This window comes from Melanotaenia boesemani, chromosome 13 (genome assembly GCF_017639745.1).
Source record: "Melanotaenia boesemani isolate fMelBoe1 chromosome 13, fMelBoe1.pri, whole genome shotgun sequence".
NCBI classification, from domain to species: Eukaryota; Metazoa; Chordata; class Actinopteri; order Atheriniformes; family Melanotaeniidae; genus Melanotaenia; species Melanotaenia boesemani.
The window spans coordinates 184,870-204,016 of NC_055694.1; the positions used below are offsets into that span (position 1 = coordinate 184,870).

Below are 19,147 nucleotides of genomic sequence, written 5' to 3' on the forward strand. Positions count from 1 at the left end.
CTACACAGTTTTCATCTTCATTTTCTGGGAGAGGCAGCACAGAGACCAGATCCAACTTGCCAACAATACATCATTCAATCCACTATTTTAGTGTTCAGCACCATGTTATTTTTGTAAATATAGTTAGCATGTGCTCTCCATAACAGTTACACATAAGTGTTCACGATTCTTCCTAAAAGAGGAAAGTTTAGAAAACATCACATTACCGCTGCTGCCTTAAGTTCTCCTGCCAGAGAATGTGCCGTGATGTCTGTGATGTTTCTGAGGCCATAATGCCTAAACAATAACAATATAAGACAACCTCCCCAAGCAGGTAGTTGCTTCAACAGTTGAGTCGACTTTCTATTGCTGCAGTTGGAGCAATCAATACAATTTATAAGAAAACCTTCCACAAGTTTTCTTGACTTTCTTTCTTGACATAACATGAACCTGACAATTAGCATAACATGTGGCCACAGCAAACACATCCTCAGTACATGACTCAAGGTGTGCAACATGGTCAAGTCCAGCCTCACACATGGCCTCAGGCACGACAATCACCATCACACCAGCACACATACAGCCTACCTCATGGGCAACCAAGTTCCATCCAACGCCTTGAAGACAGTGAAGATAATTAAAATGAGTTTCTGTTGGAATATTTTACATTGTTGTTGATTTTTTACACGTTACAATTGAGGTACTGTTTTTGTGTTGCATTTGTTGATATGTAAATTACATGTGATGCAAAAGTTTAAATAGTGCTGATGTTCAGACTCTTGGAAATTGAAACTGTGTTCAACTTGAGTTTTTTTATGCATTTTGCCTCAGTTCATGTGGCTAACTAATCTGGTATTTTCTTTTTTCTTCCTTTTTTATTTACCTTGTCCTGTCCAGCATCCTAACATACAGAACGATGGTCTTTGTGCCATATTTTGCTTGACAGATTTGCTCTACCAAGGGAGACATGTTATATTATAAGATGTTGTTCATAGCATCTGGCCCATGCGTAATATTACCCAGTGAATCTTTAACAGCTGATATGGTAGATTTTTCTACTTTTTTTTTTTTTTTTTTTTTTTTTTACTTTTTCTACTTTATTTATTTATTTATTTTTAACTGATTAGCTAAAAATCTTCCAGATTTATTACTGTGTTCAAATGTCTCCAAGCGTAATCTTTGCACCAGAAATTCTGTTCTCTTGTTAATTATTTAATTCCAGTCTAGCCTTCCTTATTTGGGTCATCATTGGTTCATCTGGTGAAGCTCTGTAGGCGTCCTCTAATGATTTAATTCTTAGTTCTAATTCTAATATTTTTGAGTTTTATTTCTTTGTTTTATGTGATGTAAAAGAGATAATTTTGCTTTGCATTACCGCCTTCCCTGCTTCCCACAGAACACATGCTGAGCCTCCTGGTTTGTCATTGTTTTCTAAGTATATAGCCCATTCTTTTGTGAAGTAGCTGATAAAGTCGGGATCTTTAAGCAACGCTGTATTAAATCTCCAGCTTTTAGTCGGTGGTGTGATTCTCGTGTTCCTCAAAGTAAAGGAAACTGGTGCATGGTCGCTGATAGTGATGGGGTGAATCTGGGTCTCTGAAATCTCACCAAAGAGCTGCTAACCAGAAAATAATCTAGCCTAGAGTATGAATGGTGAACTGGGGAAAAGAAGGTGTACTCTCTGATATTAGGGTGATAAGGCCGCTATATATCACAAAGTCCAAAATCTTCCATATATTGTTTTACAGTGTTTGTGGATTGCCATTTTCGATGGTTTACAGTGTTATTAAATCTATCAGCTGAGCCCAGAACCATGTTAAAATCCCCTCCTGTGGTTCGTGTGCTATCTGTGTGTTCAGAAAGTGATGTGAAGAAAAGTGAAAGAAGGAGGGATCATCAACATTTGGGCCATATAAGTTAGCTAAGCATAACTTCATATTTTTAATAGATAATTTTACTATGATGAAACTTTCTTCTGGATCTGTGATAACGCTGATTTCTGTGAATGTTACTTTTCTATTTATCAGAATGGCTACCCCTCTCTGTCTGGAGTTAAAACAGGCTGAGTAAACATGAGGAAACTGTTGTAGAGAGGACATTCACTGATGTTTTTGTCATATGAATCTCCTGTAAGAACACAATGTCTGCCTGCAGATCATTTAATCTATTAAAGATTTTTAGTCTCTTCTCTCTGGTCCCAGCTCCGTGCACATTCCAAGTGATAAATCTAAGTATGGTCATGCTTGTGGTGAAAAAGTGAGTGTCGGATGCTTCTTGTTGATATAAATGTGTGTGTGTGTGTGTATGTGTGTGTGTGTGTGTATGAACATGTATGCGTAAGGTTGTGTGCATGTGTTGAATATTATTAGATGTACTTGGATTAATAAATGTGAGTTTATAGTTATATATGCAGGTATTACTAAATGTACTGTGCAGTTTAGCATCAGTGTTATGTGGTTTTGTGAGGTGGCAGCTAGAAAAAAAGAAAAACAAAAAAGAGTGCAGAGAGAGAGGAAAAGAAGAAAAAATGAGAGGAAAATGACAAAAAAGGGGGGGAGTGGGTGAAAAGAAGAAAATGAACCCATAAAATATAAGTCCATTTTGTGAACATTAGAGACTGGCAGTATTATTGTCTAATGTGAACAAACATTAAACTCTGTGACTTAAGCCCAGTGAGTCTGATTAGCATTTATATCACCTGTAAAAGTGCAGAGTGTGGATACATATCTGAGGTCAGTAGAGCAGGGAGTGGTGTTATGGTCACGATGTAGCTGTCCATTAACGTAAAGCTTGTCCACCGAGATGACAGCGCGGGCTCCTCCGTCCAGGAATTTTTTCCTGATGGGGAACAAGATCTTGCGACTCTCCAGGATTTCTCTGGGAAACTGATGGCCCATGTTAAGGTCAGTCCCACGAAGCTGTCTGCTGCAACGCTTCACCTCCTCTTTTTCTTTGTGGAGAACGAATTTAGCTACTATCGGCCTGGGTCTACCCTCCGGTTTTTTTCCCCTACGTGGTGAACTCGATGAAAGGAGATGGCTTTTACCTTTTCCTCTGAGAGTTTAAGGTTGGTTCTGATAAATGTTTTAACAGCTGCCTCTGTATCTTCCTCCACCTGCTCTGGGATCCCTGAAATAACTAAGTTATATCTCATGCTACAAGCCTGAAGGTCTGAGACTAATTCTTTCATTTTTTTTATTTTCCACTGATAGTCGGCTTACTCCTTCGGTAAGGCTTTCCACCGAGTCTCTGAGGGCCTTGTTCTCCGTAGTAAGAGCTTCCACCTGCTTTTGGCTTTATTCCAAACTTTCTTTTAAAGGTTGAAACTCACGATGAAGAACTTCCAGCAGGGAGAGCCGGGCATCGAGACTGGATAGCTTCCCGTCGATGGAGATTAGGATATCCGTCGTATCGCTGCCGGTTGGAGAAACTAGGCTGGTTGCTTCAGGGGATCCACCGGGCGAACCCTTTTGGAGCTCGTCGTCGCACCGCTGAATTTCCCCACCACGATCCGCTGGAAGCTTCAGTGGAATCCGTCAGGCTGGTGAGATCTTCTTCGCTGTGATCCAGGGTGACCGGGTTGGTGTGGTTTGGAATATCAGCCCCCCCTTTTTTTTATAAATATAAATTATTACTTTGATTATTCTCTGTTAGCTTGAGGCGTTTATTTTCAGTAGCACGCCGTGTTGATCCTGCCAAGTCTCGCGTTAACGCATGCTGTGAGAGGAGCCTCAAATACTAAGCTGGTATTTTCGGTTTTTTGTACCTGACATTGTGAATGTCCCTTTTTTGTAAGTTTTCATTTGAAAGATTGTACCCTGTGTTTGTGCAGTTCTGTTCCAATGTGAAAGTCCCTGTTTATACTAAGGATGAAAAATAAACAGATTTTCAATCAGTAATTGCTTTTTATTAAACTTATTTTTCCAACAAAAAGGGCACAACACTGATTTAACCAGTACAGTACAACAGCGGTTTTCTCTTGTTTAAAAAGGTCAACTTGAGGTCAAACATTTACAGTATTTCTGTACTACTGAGGACTGTGTCATTATAAGAACACAGTGACAAAATAGATCTTTCATTTGGGGTAACAGGCAGTCAGGAATATTCTATATATGTAACATGTACTTGTTCTAATAAAAAAGTCAAAGTCCTTGGATGTCATGCGGAGCAATGCTTTAAATCCAGTTCTGTCATTTGCCTGGTTAAGAATGCCAAAAGTAGAGTATAAAAAAGGTTTTAATCTTTTTGAAAACCTTTGCCAGGACAATAGAATTCAGATATTATGTGAGTGTTATGTATAAGAGGTCTACATGGACATTGTCATGAAGGATGGGTGAAATATATGATTTGTTTTATCTCTGACAATGTAGACAACAAATTATGCTGTTACTGTACACATTAATAAGTGGCATATAATGTTCATTCATTTGATAATTCATGAGTTGAATTGCAATTTTATAGTAAGGCTGCTTCCTCAGACTGTCACACTAATGAACAATAAGTAAATCAAACTGATTATTCCAAATGGCAATAGTTAGGTAGCATCCTTGTCATGACTCACCTCCTGTTGCTTTTGTAGGACAGAAAGACCTGCCGTCCCCGTCCATATAACCAGGGCCATGCCCACGTTCTGCGCCGTCTTTTCTTCTCCTCTTCAGCACAAACTCAAACACACACTAGAGCAGCTGTAGCCAAAATCTGCTTCTCCTCCGCTGTGCATTTCTATTAAGAGCATGATGAGAAGAAATTGCATGATGGGAAAAAGTGCCAAAATAATCTAGTTGCAGTCTTGTAAATAGTGACCCTGCAAGATTCCCAGTCTTTGTCAAATCTCAGTCTGAGACTTAAAGCTCTAAACATCCGTCTTTAGATGTGAGCAGGTGTGAGCTGGTAGTTTTCTAGAGTCTTTCCCAAATCTTTTTAAAGTCTTCTGATACAAGCCCAGCATGAGTCTGAGTTGCTCGTGTTTAAACGGAATTATCCTCCACTATGTCCGCCAAGAAACAAATCACAGGAGAGGTAGAGCAATCTGTATCGACCTGTATGGATGATATCGTAGCTGTCCGAACCAAAGTGGAACAGCTTACAAGGGAATGGCCACACTGGAAAATAAATCTGACTCTCTGGAATCTAGATCATCCGGATAACTGACGTTCCAGAGAGCATCCCGACATCCGCTGCTGACGTATCTAAACTACTGATGGAGGCTTTTGCTCTTCAGAAGGAGCTCTTGGTGGACAGGGCATATCGAGCTGGACCAGGAGGTCGTCCTTACACCATACTGGCTCACCTCCACAACTACACCAACCGCCTTGAGATTGTCTGGACAGCCAGTGAACAGTGACGGATAACGGCACAGGACATGAACATCTCCGTGTTTCCGGACTTTACCCAGAGGACGACATGAGCTTGAGTTGCTTCCAATGAAGTTTGCCAGCTATTCCATGGCGTGGAGACCATCAGGTTTGGTCTTCTTCACCCGACTTGGCTGTGCATTACTTACAACAGTGTGCAACACCATTTCACATCACCTGAGGAAGCAAAGTCCTTCTCATTTAGAATAGAATAGAATAGAAATACTTTATTAATCCCTTTGGAGAGCCCTCAGGGAAATTTGGGTACCAGCAGCAATACAACACCAACAGTAAAGCAGGACAAGCACAAGACACAATATATACAGGTACAAAGCAAAATAGAGGCAACAAGGTGCAAGAAAAGCACAAATAGAATGCAATAAATAACAATAAGATAAGTTAATAAAACAATATAAACAAGCATTGCACACAGTAGAGATGGTACAGATTCCCAGTTCACTATTACACGTATAAGTTATTGCAACTGTTTGTATGGGTTATTGTGCATGTGTTGTATCAGGCGGACTGCACACCTCCCTCTCCCCCCTCCTTCTCCCCCTCCCTCTCCCCCCTCCTTCTCCCCCTCCTGCCTAATGCAGAGTTGTACAGTTTGATGGCTCGGGGGACAAAGGAGTCTCTGAGCCGGTTGGTCCTACTCTTGGGGAGGAGCAGCCTGTTACTGGTCAGGCTTCTCTGTGCACTGATGACAGTGTGCAGAGGGTGACTGGCATCATTAACAATAGCCAGTAGTTTTTTTTTAGTGTTCTCCTCTCTGCCACTGTCACCAGGGAGTCCAGCTTCATGCCAACCACAGAGCCTGCCCGCCTGATGAGTTTTTCCAGCCTGTTAGCACCTTTTTGTCATGTTACCCCCCCAGCAGACAACAGCATAAAAAAGCGTACTAGCCACCACAGACTGATAGAACATCCACAGGAGTTTCCTGCAGATGTTAAAAGATCTCAGTCTTCGCAGGAAGTACAGACCACTTTGGCCCTTCTTGTACAGGTGATCTGTACAGCATGTCCAGTCCAGCTTGTTATCCAGCCACAACCCGAGGTACCTGTAGTTGTCTACAATCTCCACCTTATCGTCCCTGATGGTCACTGGACGTGGTTGTGGGCTGGACTTCCTGAAGTCAATAACCAGCTCCTTAGTCTTTGAGGTGTTAAGCTGGAGATGGTTCCTCTGACTCCAGGTGACAAAGTCACGGACCAGATTCCTGTACTCATCCTCTCCATCATCCCTGATACACCCCACGATGGCTGTGTCATCTGCAGACTTCTGGATGTGACACAGCTCTGAGTTGTAACAGAAGTCTGAGGTGTAGAGTGTGAAGAGGAGGGGGGCCAGCACCGTCCCCTGGGGTGCTCCTGTGCTGCTAATAACAGTGTCAGATGTGGTGTCCTTTAGCCTGACGTACTGCGGTCTCTCTGTGAGGTAGTTACCAATCCAGGACACCAAGCAGGGGTCCACCTGCATCTCCCTCAGTTTGTCCAGAAGCATCAGGGGCTGGATTGTGTTGAAGGCACTTGAAAAATCCAAGAAGAGGATCCTCACTGTGCCCCTCCCCTTATCCAGATGTACTTGGACACGGTGTAGGAGGTTGAGAATAGCATCCTCCACACCCACACCTGCGCGATAGACAACCTGTAGGGGGTCCTGGGCCTGTTGCACTTGGGGCTTGAGGAGATTGAAGATGAGCCCCTCCACCGTCTTCATCAGCTGGGATGTAAGTGCCACCGGTCTGTAATCGTTCAGCTCACCAGGATGTTTTTTCTTTGGAACTGGAACAATACAGGATGTTTTCCACAGGGTAGGCACTTTCCCCAGCTGTAGACTGTGGTTGAAGACATGCTGGAGTGGTTCCCACAGTTCAGAAGCGCAGGTCCTAAGCAGTGGAGGAGGCACTCCGTCAGGGCCTGCTGCTTTCCATGGATGGAGCTTCCTCAGTTCTCCCCTCACCTGTTCTGCTGTTATGTGTGGAGGGTGTTGAGATGGGGGGAGGGGTAAAGGTTGGCAGGGGGGCTGCACAGGGGATGAAGTCAGGGAGGTTGTTTACTGCAGTGGGGGAGGGGGGACCAAGTAAAGTTACGAGGGTGTGGAGTTATTTACTTAATTATGACGTCCCATCTTGTTTGAATTCATGCTTGTGTTGTTCTTCCTCTCAAATCGAAGTCGCTTTGGATAAAAGCATCTGCTAAATGACTAGAATAGTAGAATAGAATAAAATAAACAGAAAAATATTTAATTGGATAAGTGAAAATCTAAATAAAATTAAATAAAATTCAGCTACAAGCTGAAAAGCTCTTCAGCCTGTTTTAAAACTAGCAACAGTCTCTGCAGCCTGAGGTGCTCAGCAGGGTGGTCCAGTCCACTCGTAGTGGTGGACTGAGGCCTCACCGGAAGTCTTGGTTCTGACTTCGGGAACAACTAAGAAACCGGTACTAGAGGACCTCAGAGTCCGCGAGGTTCATGATCTAAAAGCAGGTCTGATAAATAAGAAGGTCCAAGACCATTAAGACATCTATAAACCAGTAAAAGAAGCTTAAAATCATCCTGAAACGCTACTTCAGACTGGTGTGGTGATACTGGTGATCCATGCAGGTCTCTCCAGGGAACTGTCAATCCATTGAGGTGCCCCCCTTAGCTCCGCCCCTGTCGTCAAACTTCCTCCCAACTCACGAAGCAGACGCGTCAGTTTCTGATCAGAAAAAGTCATGATTGATCAGATTATGATCAATCAAACCAGTCGCCATGGAAACCAGCAGGAGGCGCTGATGAAGAACAAACAGGCAGTGACACCTGACAGAATAAAGAGAAAATCTCCGAGTTACGTCATGTATTTGATGACCTCATTAACTTAATGAATTCCCAACATTAATCTGGTTCCACCTCACAGACCAGAGCGGACCGGTCCCATCAACAAGTCTGTTTTAACCTGAGACAGACCTCCTGTCGGTCCTCCTCCAGCGGGGCAGCAGCTGAACCGGAGCTCCGGGACCAGAGGACGGACTCAGGAGCGGACCTGCGGTTCTCTGTGGACTATCAGTCGAAAAAGACCGGGATCAGGACTGAATCGGAACAGAAGGACCCATTTCGGTGAGTTCTGCTGCAGCCCGAACCAGTGAAGGACCTTTTATCAGATCCATGAACGTGTGAAAACTATTAACGGGGATCAATAATCCAAAGAGTCAGTTACACTGAAACAGTCCAGAAAGAAAAAGTTCTGAAACAACTTTTTAATGTCGATCCTTTGTGGACTGAAACATGAAGTGGTCTGAGATCAGATGGGTCCATTCTACCGTTTCTATAATATTATTGATCATTTCTGTCTGCAGATCGATTATCTGGGTTAGGGATATTTGTAAATAATTTATATTGCACCTTCTTGCTGTGATGCATGTTCACCTTATTCTGTCTTTCTGCACTTTATTCTGTAACAAGAGCTGCTGTAACAAGTGAATTTCTCCACTGTGAGATAATAAAGTCTAATCTAATCTAATCTAATCTGCCATGAACTCAGGTTTTAATCCTCAAACATGTCCAACTGAAGTAAAATCAATAATATTAATAACAATGATGATGATGATGTTGATGATGTTGTTAATAATAATAATAATAATAATAATAATAATAATAAGAAGAAGAAGAAGAAGAAGAATGATAATAATCAAATGAAAGAAAAACTTAAAAAGCACACAAACATGTGAAATAACCCAGAATCATCAAACTGTGAAGATCTGAAAAAAACAGAAGTGATGAAGACGTAAACTGACCTTCATCATCAATCAATATGTTAGAGATCAAAGTCATCAATGAAAAGGAGAAAAAATTTCATAAACTGAAATTATGACCAACTTGGCCTGAGAGGAAATCCTTGACCAGGACCAGGAAGTAAACCCTCCATCAGAACCAGAACCTCATTTGTAAACCTGGTGTAGGAACAAAAACCTGCGTAGTCCAGTTCTAGACAGCTTCTGGGATTTCCAAAAGCCAAACGTGGTGGGAGAACGTTCTTCCCTCCACGGCTACTCTGACCTGCACAACATCTGGAGAAACGGTGACACCACCGGTCCAGAATAAAACCAGAGAAGAAGAGACGTTCGTTCAGGATCAGATATCACCGTTCACCACCTGTTAGAGATTACGGCTGTTTGCAGACATGAATTAAGACGCACATTCCAGATTATTTATTTTTCCCTAGAAGGATTAATCTGTATTTCCAGGAGAAGCAGATGTTTGTTCTGAACCAGAAGCTCAACCAGTAAAACATGTTGTGTCATTGTGGAACAAAACTTCCATTCAGGCTGAATAAGGCGACAGTCTGCTGCAGCATGCAGCAGCCAGTAAAAGAACAGGTGGAAAGTAGCTCCAGTCCTTCATTCTAGACCCAGCAGAGCGGGACCAGGCTGGAGGCTGGAGGTCTAGAAGTGATGCTACGCTGATGAAACATGTAGAGGAGTTTTTATTTCTCCATGAAGCTTTTTAGTGGCGTCCCAGTTTCCCTCCAGACGTTATCTCCTGCAGCTCCTTGTCCACCTGGTTAAGAGTGGTGATGGTTCCCTCTGCACCTGCTGCGGTGGTGGGTGGAGTCTGGCCTCACCCTCTCCACCCACAGCTGGAGCCCCACCCACCCAGCAGGAGCGTCCCGGAACTAGAAAGAAATATTATTTACACTAAATAAACTGCTGCTAGTCTCAGGTTCATTTTCTAGATGAAAACAACAGAGGTGATCCTCCTCTCTGATGTGGTGTTGGCAGCATCTCCACCTGCTGCCCTCCTCCACCTTTCTGACCTGGTGATGACCACCATGGAAATGATGTGATGAATATGTATTACAGGCGTTCACCCGACCATTTATAGCCACCATGTGGGTGGGGCAAGGCGCTCCCTCAGTTGCGCACACTTTAGAGTTGCTTTTGGTTTATAAAGGAAACAGGCGTGGGGCGTGCGTGTGCACGCTTTTATTACTCTGGAAGTTTTTGCTATGGTCCGTTTTATGAATGAGGCCCCAGGACTTGGTACGAAAACCCCCATCAGGACCAGGGGCCTCATTTCTAAACCTGAGCATAGCAAAGATGACTACAGGTGGCATACGTAGGGAAAACAAAAACAAGGCCAGAGACCATCCCAGCACCGTCCTCAGAGGAAGTCCTGCAGGTGCAGATCTACGGCAGCTTTAGAAATAAGGCCCCTGAACCAGAAAGGAAAACCTCCATTAGGACAAGAATCAGAAGGAAACTTCCATCAGGACCATCAACAACACCTGTAAACAGTTCCTAGAAAAATCGGGAGGAGAAAGCCCAGACATTTTTACTGTGATTACACATCACTGATGGAGTCTGTTCTCACCTTCACTGTTTCGTCCTGGTTCAGCCACCTCACCATCAAACACTAAACTCTAGCGCGTCGCCAGTCAGGCCAGTAGAATAACCACCTGAAACGCCTCTGACCAGTATCGCTGCTCTGGGACCAGGAAAGCAACCCTGATCACCCAGGACCTCCCACCTACTTTACACCTACTGTCAGTTGCTGCTTTCAGGCAGACTTTACAAAGTCCCACTGGCCCGAAAACCCTCTACACCAGAGATCTCCAACTCCGGTCCTCATGAGCTACTGTCTTGCAGGTTTTGGATTCTACCCTGATGCAACGCACCTGATTCAAATCACTGGGTCATTAACAGGCTTGTGCAGAGGTGTGTAAAACCTGCAGGACAGTAGCTCACAAGGACTGGAGTTGGAGACCCCTACTCTACACAGATCTTTCCTTCCCTCTGCCACAGCTAACCTGAATAATATGAAACAGGCACAAGTTGTGTTGCTTCTTATTCCCTTCTCTGTACATTTGAACACTTTTTAAACATTTTAAACATGAACCCTTGAACCCGTCAAGAATATACCTACCTACCAACCTACCTAGCTAGCTAGCTACCTACCTCCCTAGCTAACTACCCACCTAGCTACCTACATCCCTACCTACCTAGCTAGCTACATTCCTACAACCTACCTACCTAGCTAGCTAGCTACCTACCTACCTAGTTACCTACCTACCTACCAACCTAGCTAGCTACCTACCCACCTACCTGGCTGCCTACATTCCTACCTACATACATGTCTGCCTGTCTACCTGCCTAGCTACCTACCTGCCTACTTACCTATCTTGTTATTTACCTACCTACCTACTTTGTTACCTGCCTGCCTGCCTACCTACCTACCTACCTGGCTTGCTACCTGCCTAGCTACCTACCTACCTAGCAAGCTACCTACCTACCTACCTGCCTGCCTGCCTGCCTGCCAACATACCTGCCCAGCTACCTACCTAGCTGCCTAGCTATCTACCTACTATCGTTGTCTACCTACCTACCTACTTACCTACCTACCTAGGTACTTTCCTACCTCGTTTCCTACCTAGCTGCCCACCTGCTTTCCTTCCTATCTACCTACCTAGCTAGCTAGCTACCTAGCTAACTACCTACCCCGTTACCTACCTACCTGCTCACCTTGTTTTCTACCTAACTAGCTACCTACCTACCTAGCTATCTACCCACCAACCTAGCTGCCTACCTAGCTACCTAGCTACGTACCTGCCTCGTCTCCTACCAAGCTACTTACCTAGCTACTTACCTACCTCATTTACTACCTAGCTATCTACTTACCTACCTCATTTCCTACCTACCTACCTAGCTACTGTCTGTCTGTCTGTCTATCTTTTTTGACTTTGTGTCTCACATCCAGTGAAACCAGGTAATCATCGTTTCATGGCTGTTGCCATGGAGACCAAGCAGCAGCAGACAGGTTAGATTGTTAATGCTGTGTTCCTGCCCTTTGGTCCATGTGCTGCTGTTTGTGTGGAACAGTCAGCTCAGGTAAAAAGGTGAAAGCATCAGTCTGTACAGGTGTTGACCTTAATAAATGAACATAGCCAATCAGCTGCTCTCTCTGATGTGACGTCACCAGTCATCAGTCTGATTTTTTATTGATTGATTGACTGATTGATTGATGTCTCTTCAGGTGTCCACAGTAGGATGAAAGCACCGTGTTGAACATCACTGCAGTATGACATCATCGAGCCCCGCCCTGGCCACCCTCCCACTCCATTACCTTCCTCAGGCCCCCCTGTGGCCCCACCTCTTGCTGTCCTTCTGGCTTTGGATCAGTGAACAGGTGGTTCAGGTGAGCCCCTCCCATCAGCACTTTCACCCCCACTCCATAAAGATTCCAGGTGACATCACTCTAGGGGGGCTGTTCCCCATCCATGCCCGTGGCCCCCATGGTGTGAACTGTGGAGAGCTGAAGAAGGAGAAGGGGATACACCGCATGGAGGCCATGTTGTATGCTCTGGATCAGATCAACAGCGACACGGAGCTGCTCCCCAACATCACGCTGGGGGCCCGGATTCTGGACACCTGCTCCAGAGACACCTACGCCCTGGAACAGTCGCTCACCTTCGTCCAGGCGCTGATCCAGAAGGACACGTCGGACATCCGCTGTTCAAACGGCGAGCCGCCTATCATCCGCAAGCCTGAGAGGGTGGTGGGTGTGATCGGAGCGTCAGCCAGCTCTGTGTCCATCATGGTGGCCAACATCCTGCGTTTGTTCGAGGTACAATGACAAAACACAGTTTGACTTGTGACACCAATTCAGTCCAGTTCATTGTAGTCCAATTTACTATCCAGGTTCAGTTATGATCCAGGTAAACTGGTTACATTCCATCGGGGAAACCGGACGTTGCTGCAAACGTTTCCTGTTCTCCCCCAGTGTAGAAAGTTCATGTAACGTTGGGACAAACCGACGATGCCGTCTAACACGGCTGAAGGTCGGCTGTGAGATCCCCGACCTGGCAGCCGGTTCCTTTGGAAGGTGCCGGTTGCCAGAACACCCAGTTAGCAACTGCAGAGGCACTGGGACCAGTCTGATATGACTGATATGGTCTGGTTCCTCCTGGTTCCTCCTGGCATGGTCTCTGGAACGCTGGGCCCAAAGCATCACAGAGGTCCAACATCACAGCACAGGGCAGTCAGAACCGGTTCCTGAGCCAGGCAGGAAGTCTTGCTGGTCTCTGAAAACCCGGTCCCTCCAGAGTCTGGCTCCATATGGTCCAGCAGATCCAGATCAGCCGTTGTAGGTCTTCATGCTCTGGGGAGTAAAGTATTAATGTGTGGAACCTGCTGCAGCAGACTGTCGCCTTATTCAGCCTGAATGGAAGTTTTGTTCCACAATGACACAACATGTTTTACTGGTTGAGCTTCTGGTTCAGAACAAACATCTGCTTCTCCTGGAAATACAGATTATTTATTTTTCCCTAGAAAGATTAATCTGGAATGTGCGTCTTAATTCATGTCTGCAAACAGCCGTAATCTCTAACAGGTGGTGAACGGTGATATCTGATCCTGAACGAACGTCTCTTCTTCTCTGGTTTTATTCTGGACCGGTGGTGTCACCGTTTCTCCAGATGTTGTGCAGGTCAGAGTAGCCGTGGAGGGAAGAACGTTCTCCCACCACGTCTGGCTTTTGGAAATCCCAGAAGCTGCCTAGAACTGGACTACACAGGTTTTTGTTCCTACACCAGGTTTAGAAATGAGGCCCCTGGTCCTTCATGAATCTGCCGACTGTGGTTAGAAGTGTGTGTGGGGGTGGGATGTTGCTGGATTTTAGATGCAGGGAGGTGGTTTTGGGCTCAGATCCTTCATTAATCTGCAGACTGTGGGTTAATGTGATTGTTATGGCAGCGCTGACACACTTTCAGGCTGTTAACCACTAATCTCTTCTGTCTGTATCTTCCTGTCCTGTTAAACTCCACCAGCTTTCCAGTGTAAGTGCTGCATGTTTAATTTGATCTGAACTGGTCCTGGTTCCGGTTCTGGCCCAACAGCTTATTCCAGGTCAGTGATTATTTATGTGTCTCAGATCCCTCAGGTGAGCTATGCATCAACAGCTCCAGAGCTCAGCGATAACAACCGGTACGACTTCTTCTCTCGAGTGGTCCCTCCGGACTCGTACCAGGCTCAGGCTATGCTGGACATCGTCAAGGCTCTGGGCTGGAACTACGTCTCCACTCTGGCATCGGAGGGAAACTACGGAGAGAGCGGGGTGGATGCCTTCATGCAGATCTCCAGAGAGGCCGGTACTGACCCTTCTGTCTGTCCGTAACTATTCTGGACCAAGATCTGTTCTTAGACTCACATAGAAAACATGTTTCTAGAACCTCCTTCCACCTGAAACACATAATACTTCCAGAATGAAGATGAGAAAAACAAGTCCGAGGGGAGATTGGTCATCCTGGGCCTTTCTGTATGGAGTAAGCATATTCTGTGTGGGTTCTCCTTGTGATGTAGTGTACCTGCCTCTCATCTTGTAGTTACTGGTATACACATACATATAGTGCTATATGTACACACAGTATGTATATCTATCTATATATATATATATATATATATATATGGATAGATAGATGGATGGACGGACGGACGGACGGATGGATGCAGCTCCCAGCATCAGTAAATCAAATCAAACCTGTCCGTCACCCCGCTGCACCTCTCAGACCACTTTCTTGTTAAATTCTCTGTCTTCCTTCCTCATGTCACTCAAGCGGCTCCAAAATGGTGTCCTACTGCAGAAACTGGAGATCCCTCAGACCTACACAGCTGTCTGATGAGGTTTACGCTACCCTCCCTTCCCACTCAGACTTCTCCTTACTGTCTGTTAATGAGGCTACAGAAACACTCTGCTCCTCTCTCGCCTCCTCTCTGGACAAACTCTGTCCTCTGGTGTCAAAACCAGCCAGACAAAACCCTCCCAGTCCATGGCTCACAGATGCTCTAAGGGATCACACAGCTGGACTCAGGGCTGCAGAAAGAAAGTGGCACAAATCAAAAGAACACACTGACTTGTCTGAGTACCAGCAAAAACCTGAAACTTTCACATCCAGCCTAAAGGAGGCCAAGATAGCCTTTTATCAGAACAAGATCCGCAATGCTCCCAACACACGACATGTTCGTGGTGTTTAACTCTCTTCTATCTCCACCACCTGCTCAGCCTCCCACTGTGCTGACTGCAGAAATGTTTGCTTCCTACTTCACTGAAAAGGTCGCTACCATCAGTAACCAATTCACTGAGCCTGACCAACTCAGCCTTACCAAACCAGCTACTGGTGCCTCACTCTGCTCCTTCTGCTCTCTAAATGAGGACCAAGTCTCTAAACTTCTAGTCAGCTCAAAACCCACGACCTGTCCTCTTGATCCTGTTCCCTCTGACATCCTGCAGAGCATTTTACCTACAATCAAACCTGCAGTAACCCATATTATCACCTCCTCTCTTAAATCCGGTGTCTTTCCCTCTGCCTTCAAGCAAGCTCGGGTTCCCCCGCTGCTGAAGAAACCCACACTCAACCCAGCCCAGGTTGGAAACTACCGGCCGGTCTCACTGCTTCCATTCATGTTTAAACTACTAGAGCATGCCATCTTCAGTCAGGTCTCACAGTTCCTCCAAGACAACAACCTGTTAGATCCATATCAGTCTGGCTATAGGCAAAGCTGCTCTACTGAACCTGCTCTCCTGTCAGTTACTGATTCCCTACGGGTTGCCAGATCCGCTGGTCAATCCTCAGTCCTTATACTGCTGGACCTGTCTGCTGCCTTTGACACGGTCAACCATCATATACTGTTCTCCACACTCTGGGAGCTTGTTATCTCAGGATCTGTCTCTCGTGGTTTATGTCCTACCTCACAGGAAGATCCTTCAAAGTATCTTGGTGAGGGGGCGTGTCCAGATCACATGGGCTGACAACAGGGGTGCCTCAGGGCTCAGTGCTTGGCCCTCTTCTCTTTTCACTATACACCTCCTGACTCGGTGCATCATTAGCTCTCATGGTTTCTCCTACCACTGCTATGCAGATGACACTCAGCTTTTCCTTTCTTTCCCACCTGACGACACAACGTCTCAATGTGAATATCAGCATGTTGCTGATATCTCCACATGGATGAAGGATCGCTACCTACAGCTAAATCTGTTCAAGACCGAGCTTATTGTCTTTCCAGCCAATCCTTCCTTACCGCCACAGATAAGCGTGCAGCTTGACTCCACCACGCTTGTGCCTACGTCTTCTACCAGGAATCTTGGTGTCATGGTAGACAACCAGCTGACTGGACCACGTTGCCTCAGTTGCTTGATCTTGCCGATTTGCTCTCTACAACATCAGGAGGAGACCTTGGCGAGAGGAGAGTTGGGTACCTGGAGGCGCGCGGCGGGACGGCCAGGGCGAGACCGTCACGCGCCGCGCTGAGGCGAGAGGTTCCGAGTGCAGAGCAGAGTCTCCGCCGGACGCAGGCCGGGCCCGCTCTGAACGGACGCCGCCCCAACGCTCCCACGCGCGCCCTGACAGCAGGTCCGTCAGGCCCTCGGACGGGCCGGCGGGAGCGCGCGCGCGCGCTGCGGAGCAAGAGGTCGGTGCCGGAGAGGGGGACGAGCCGGGGAGTCCGACGGGCTGGTCGGGGCTCGGACCAGGGTGGAGTTGGCAACGGGGAAGGGTCGGAGGAGGTAGGGGAGACGCGACGGGACCCGAGGGCACACCGGGGCAGAGAGAGGGGGACCCCCGGAGGGACCCCTCTTCCGCCCGCAGGAGCGCTCGGGCACGCACGCCTCCATCCTGTCACGCCGGTCCTTCCGCCGCGGAGCCTCGGGGGCGGGCCCTACCTGACTGAACACACGGCCCAGCTCCTGGTCCAGGCTCTGGTCATTTCCCGCATTGACTACTGCAACTCCTTACTGGCTGGCCTGCCTGCATGCTCAGTTAAACCTCTGCAGATGATCCAGAACGCAGCAGCACGTCTGGTCTTCAACCAGCCCAAAAGAGCTCATGTCACTCCGCTGCTAATCGCTCTCCACTGGCTTCCAGTTGCAGCGCATCAGATTTAAAGCTCTGCTTCTGGCTTACAAAACAATAACCCAAACGGCTCCGGTCTACCTCCACTCCTTAATCCAGAGCTACACTCCCTCTCCACAGCTACGCTCTGCCAGTGAAAGACGCCTAGTGCTCCCACCACAAGGTGGCGCCACATCAGTAGCTAGACTCTTCTCCTCTGTTGTTCCCCGGTGGTGGAACCATCTACCAAACTCCGTTCGATCCGCAGAGTCCTTATCCACTTTTAAAAGCAAGCTAAAGACTCAGTTGTTTAAGGAGCATTTGCACACTTAGCTTAACTCTTCTACTCAGAATGAGGTAGAAAGATTTGTCCAGCTCTTTGGCTCGAACAAGTACTGAATAAGCTGCTTCACTTATGCCCAAGATGATGTTGTGTGATGAAATCGTGATCTTGTATTTAAACAAAATGAGTTAAAAAAAAAACAAAAAAAACAAACAAACAACAACAACAAAAAAAATTATATGCACCTCCTCTAGCACTACATGACAGAACCTGGACTCCAGCAGTCTGACTACCACTTAATGATGACTTCCCTCCTGGTTGAATTCTTGTTTGTGTTGTTCTTCCTCTCAAATGTAAGTTGCTTTGGATAAAAGCGTCTGCTACATAACTAGAATAGAATAGAATAGAACCGTGGACCTGTGAGATAGGAGTAAAACCATTTAAGAACAGACCTCTGAGTCTGTCTAATAAAACCTGGTGATCTCCTGTATCAGTCCAGTAGAACCAGGACAGAAATTTTCTAAGAGTCTGAGTTAAATCTGACGTCATTAACCATCTTTAAAAGGCATCTTGGTACTGGGGTTTGTCCTGAAACCAGACTGATATTTTTCTAAAATATTGTGTTTATGCAAAAACTTGTGTAATTGCATAAAGACAAGGTTTTCTATCATTTTACTTTTAAAGGTGAGGTGGATGCAGGTCTGTAGTTATCCAGACTGTCAAGGTCTAAATTCCTCTTCTTCAGAAGGGGCCTCACCACCATGGGAAGATGCCCATCTGAAGGGAGCAGTTTACTACTCTAAAAGCTCGCGCTCAAAGGAACCATGAAATATTTTTAAAATGATGTGGGAACTGGGTCTAAAAGGCAGGTTGTTGGTTTAGTTGGGAGAAAACTGGACATCAACCAGAACAAAGTCTCCAGTGTTTCCTCGGGTAAAATCAGAGCTTCACATCTGTTAGGATCAACCTGCCGTTGAGATAAAAGACTGGATCTAACAGCCTTGATCTCTTTCTAAAGTGGTCTGCAAAGTCCTCACATGCAGCGTCTGATGCAGACACGGAGGACTTATTAAAACTTGTCTTTATTAAAAGATCTGTTGGACACGGAGGATGTGTTAAAATCGGTTAAAATAGTTTTGAAAAAAGGAATTTTGAGTTGTTTTTGTTTTCTGTGATGAGGGTTGAGAAGTAGAGTTTTCTTGTCAGTTTTACTGAATTATTGTATAGTTTGTGTTGTTCCCTTAAAATTTCATGATGGACTGTTAATTTTGTTTTTTTCCATTTTCCACAAGATCAGACTCACTTCCCAGGACTAGTCCCGGCATCAGTCCCAGGTTCTGGGTCCAAGGATCTGCCTCCCTAGACCATCACTGACCCACTACCAAACTGGTCACCTTGGAGCAGGGGACACTAACGAGTGGACCGCGGTCCAGATCCGGACCCAGAACCTGTCCTACATGGACCCGGAGTTAAAATATAAAATCTGACTGGGTACTTTCATTTTAACTGGCGAACTTTTACAGTTTTTACGGTAGTGGTCAATAAACACGCGGACCAATTGTACTTGAGCTAAGCCAGCCCATGTAATGCTCTCAGCCAATCAGTGTGAGGCTCCCGGTGCAGCGGTAAACTGCCCGTAGATCAAACAAAGCCGGAATAAAGACGGCTGCA

General features: G+C 45.9%; 1 protein-coding gene across 1 annotated transcript in view; it reads left to right on the forward strand.

Moving 5' to 3' along the window:
* The first annotated feature begins 5,159 nt into the window (after positions 1 to 5,159).
* LOC121651033 (metabotropic glutamate receptor 4-like) overlaps positions 5,160 to 19,147 on the forward strand; it is a 70,710-nt gene continuing 56,722 nt past the window's right edge. Inside the window, exons 1-4 of the mRNA XM_042002879.1 lie at positions 5,160 to 5,319; positions 5,409 to 5,442; positions 12,345 to 12,935; positions 14,241 to 14,457. Of these exons, the coding sequence (XP_041858813.1) occupies positions 12,390 to 12,935; positions 14,241 to 14,457 (763 nt within the window). The 5' untranslated portion in view covers positions 5,160 to 5,319; positions 5,409 to 5,442; positions 12,345 to 12,389. The remainder of the gene's footprint in view (positions 5,320 to 5,408; positions 5,443 to 12,344; positions 12,936 to 14,240; positions 14,458 to 19,147) is intronic.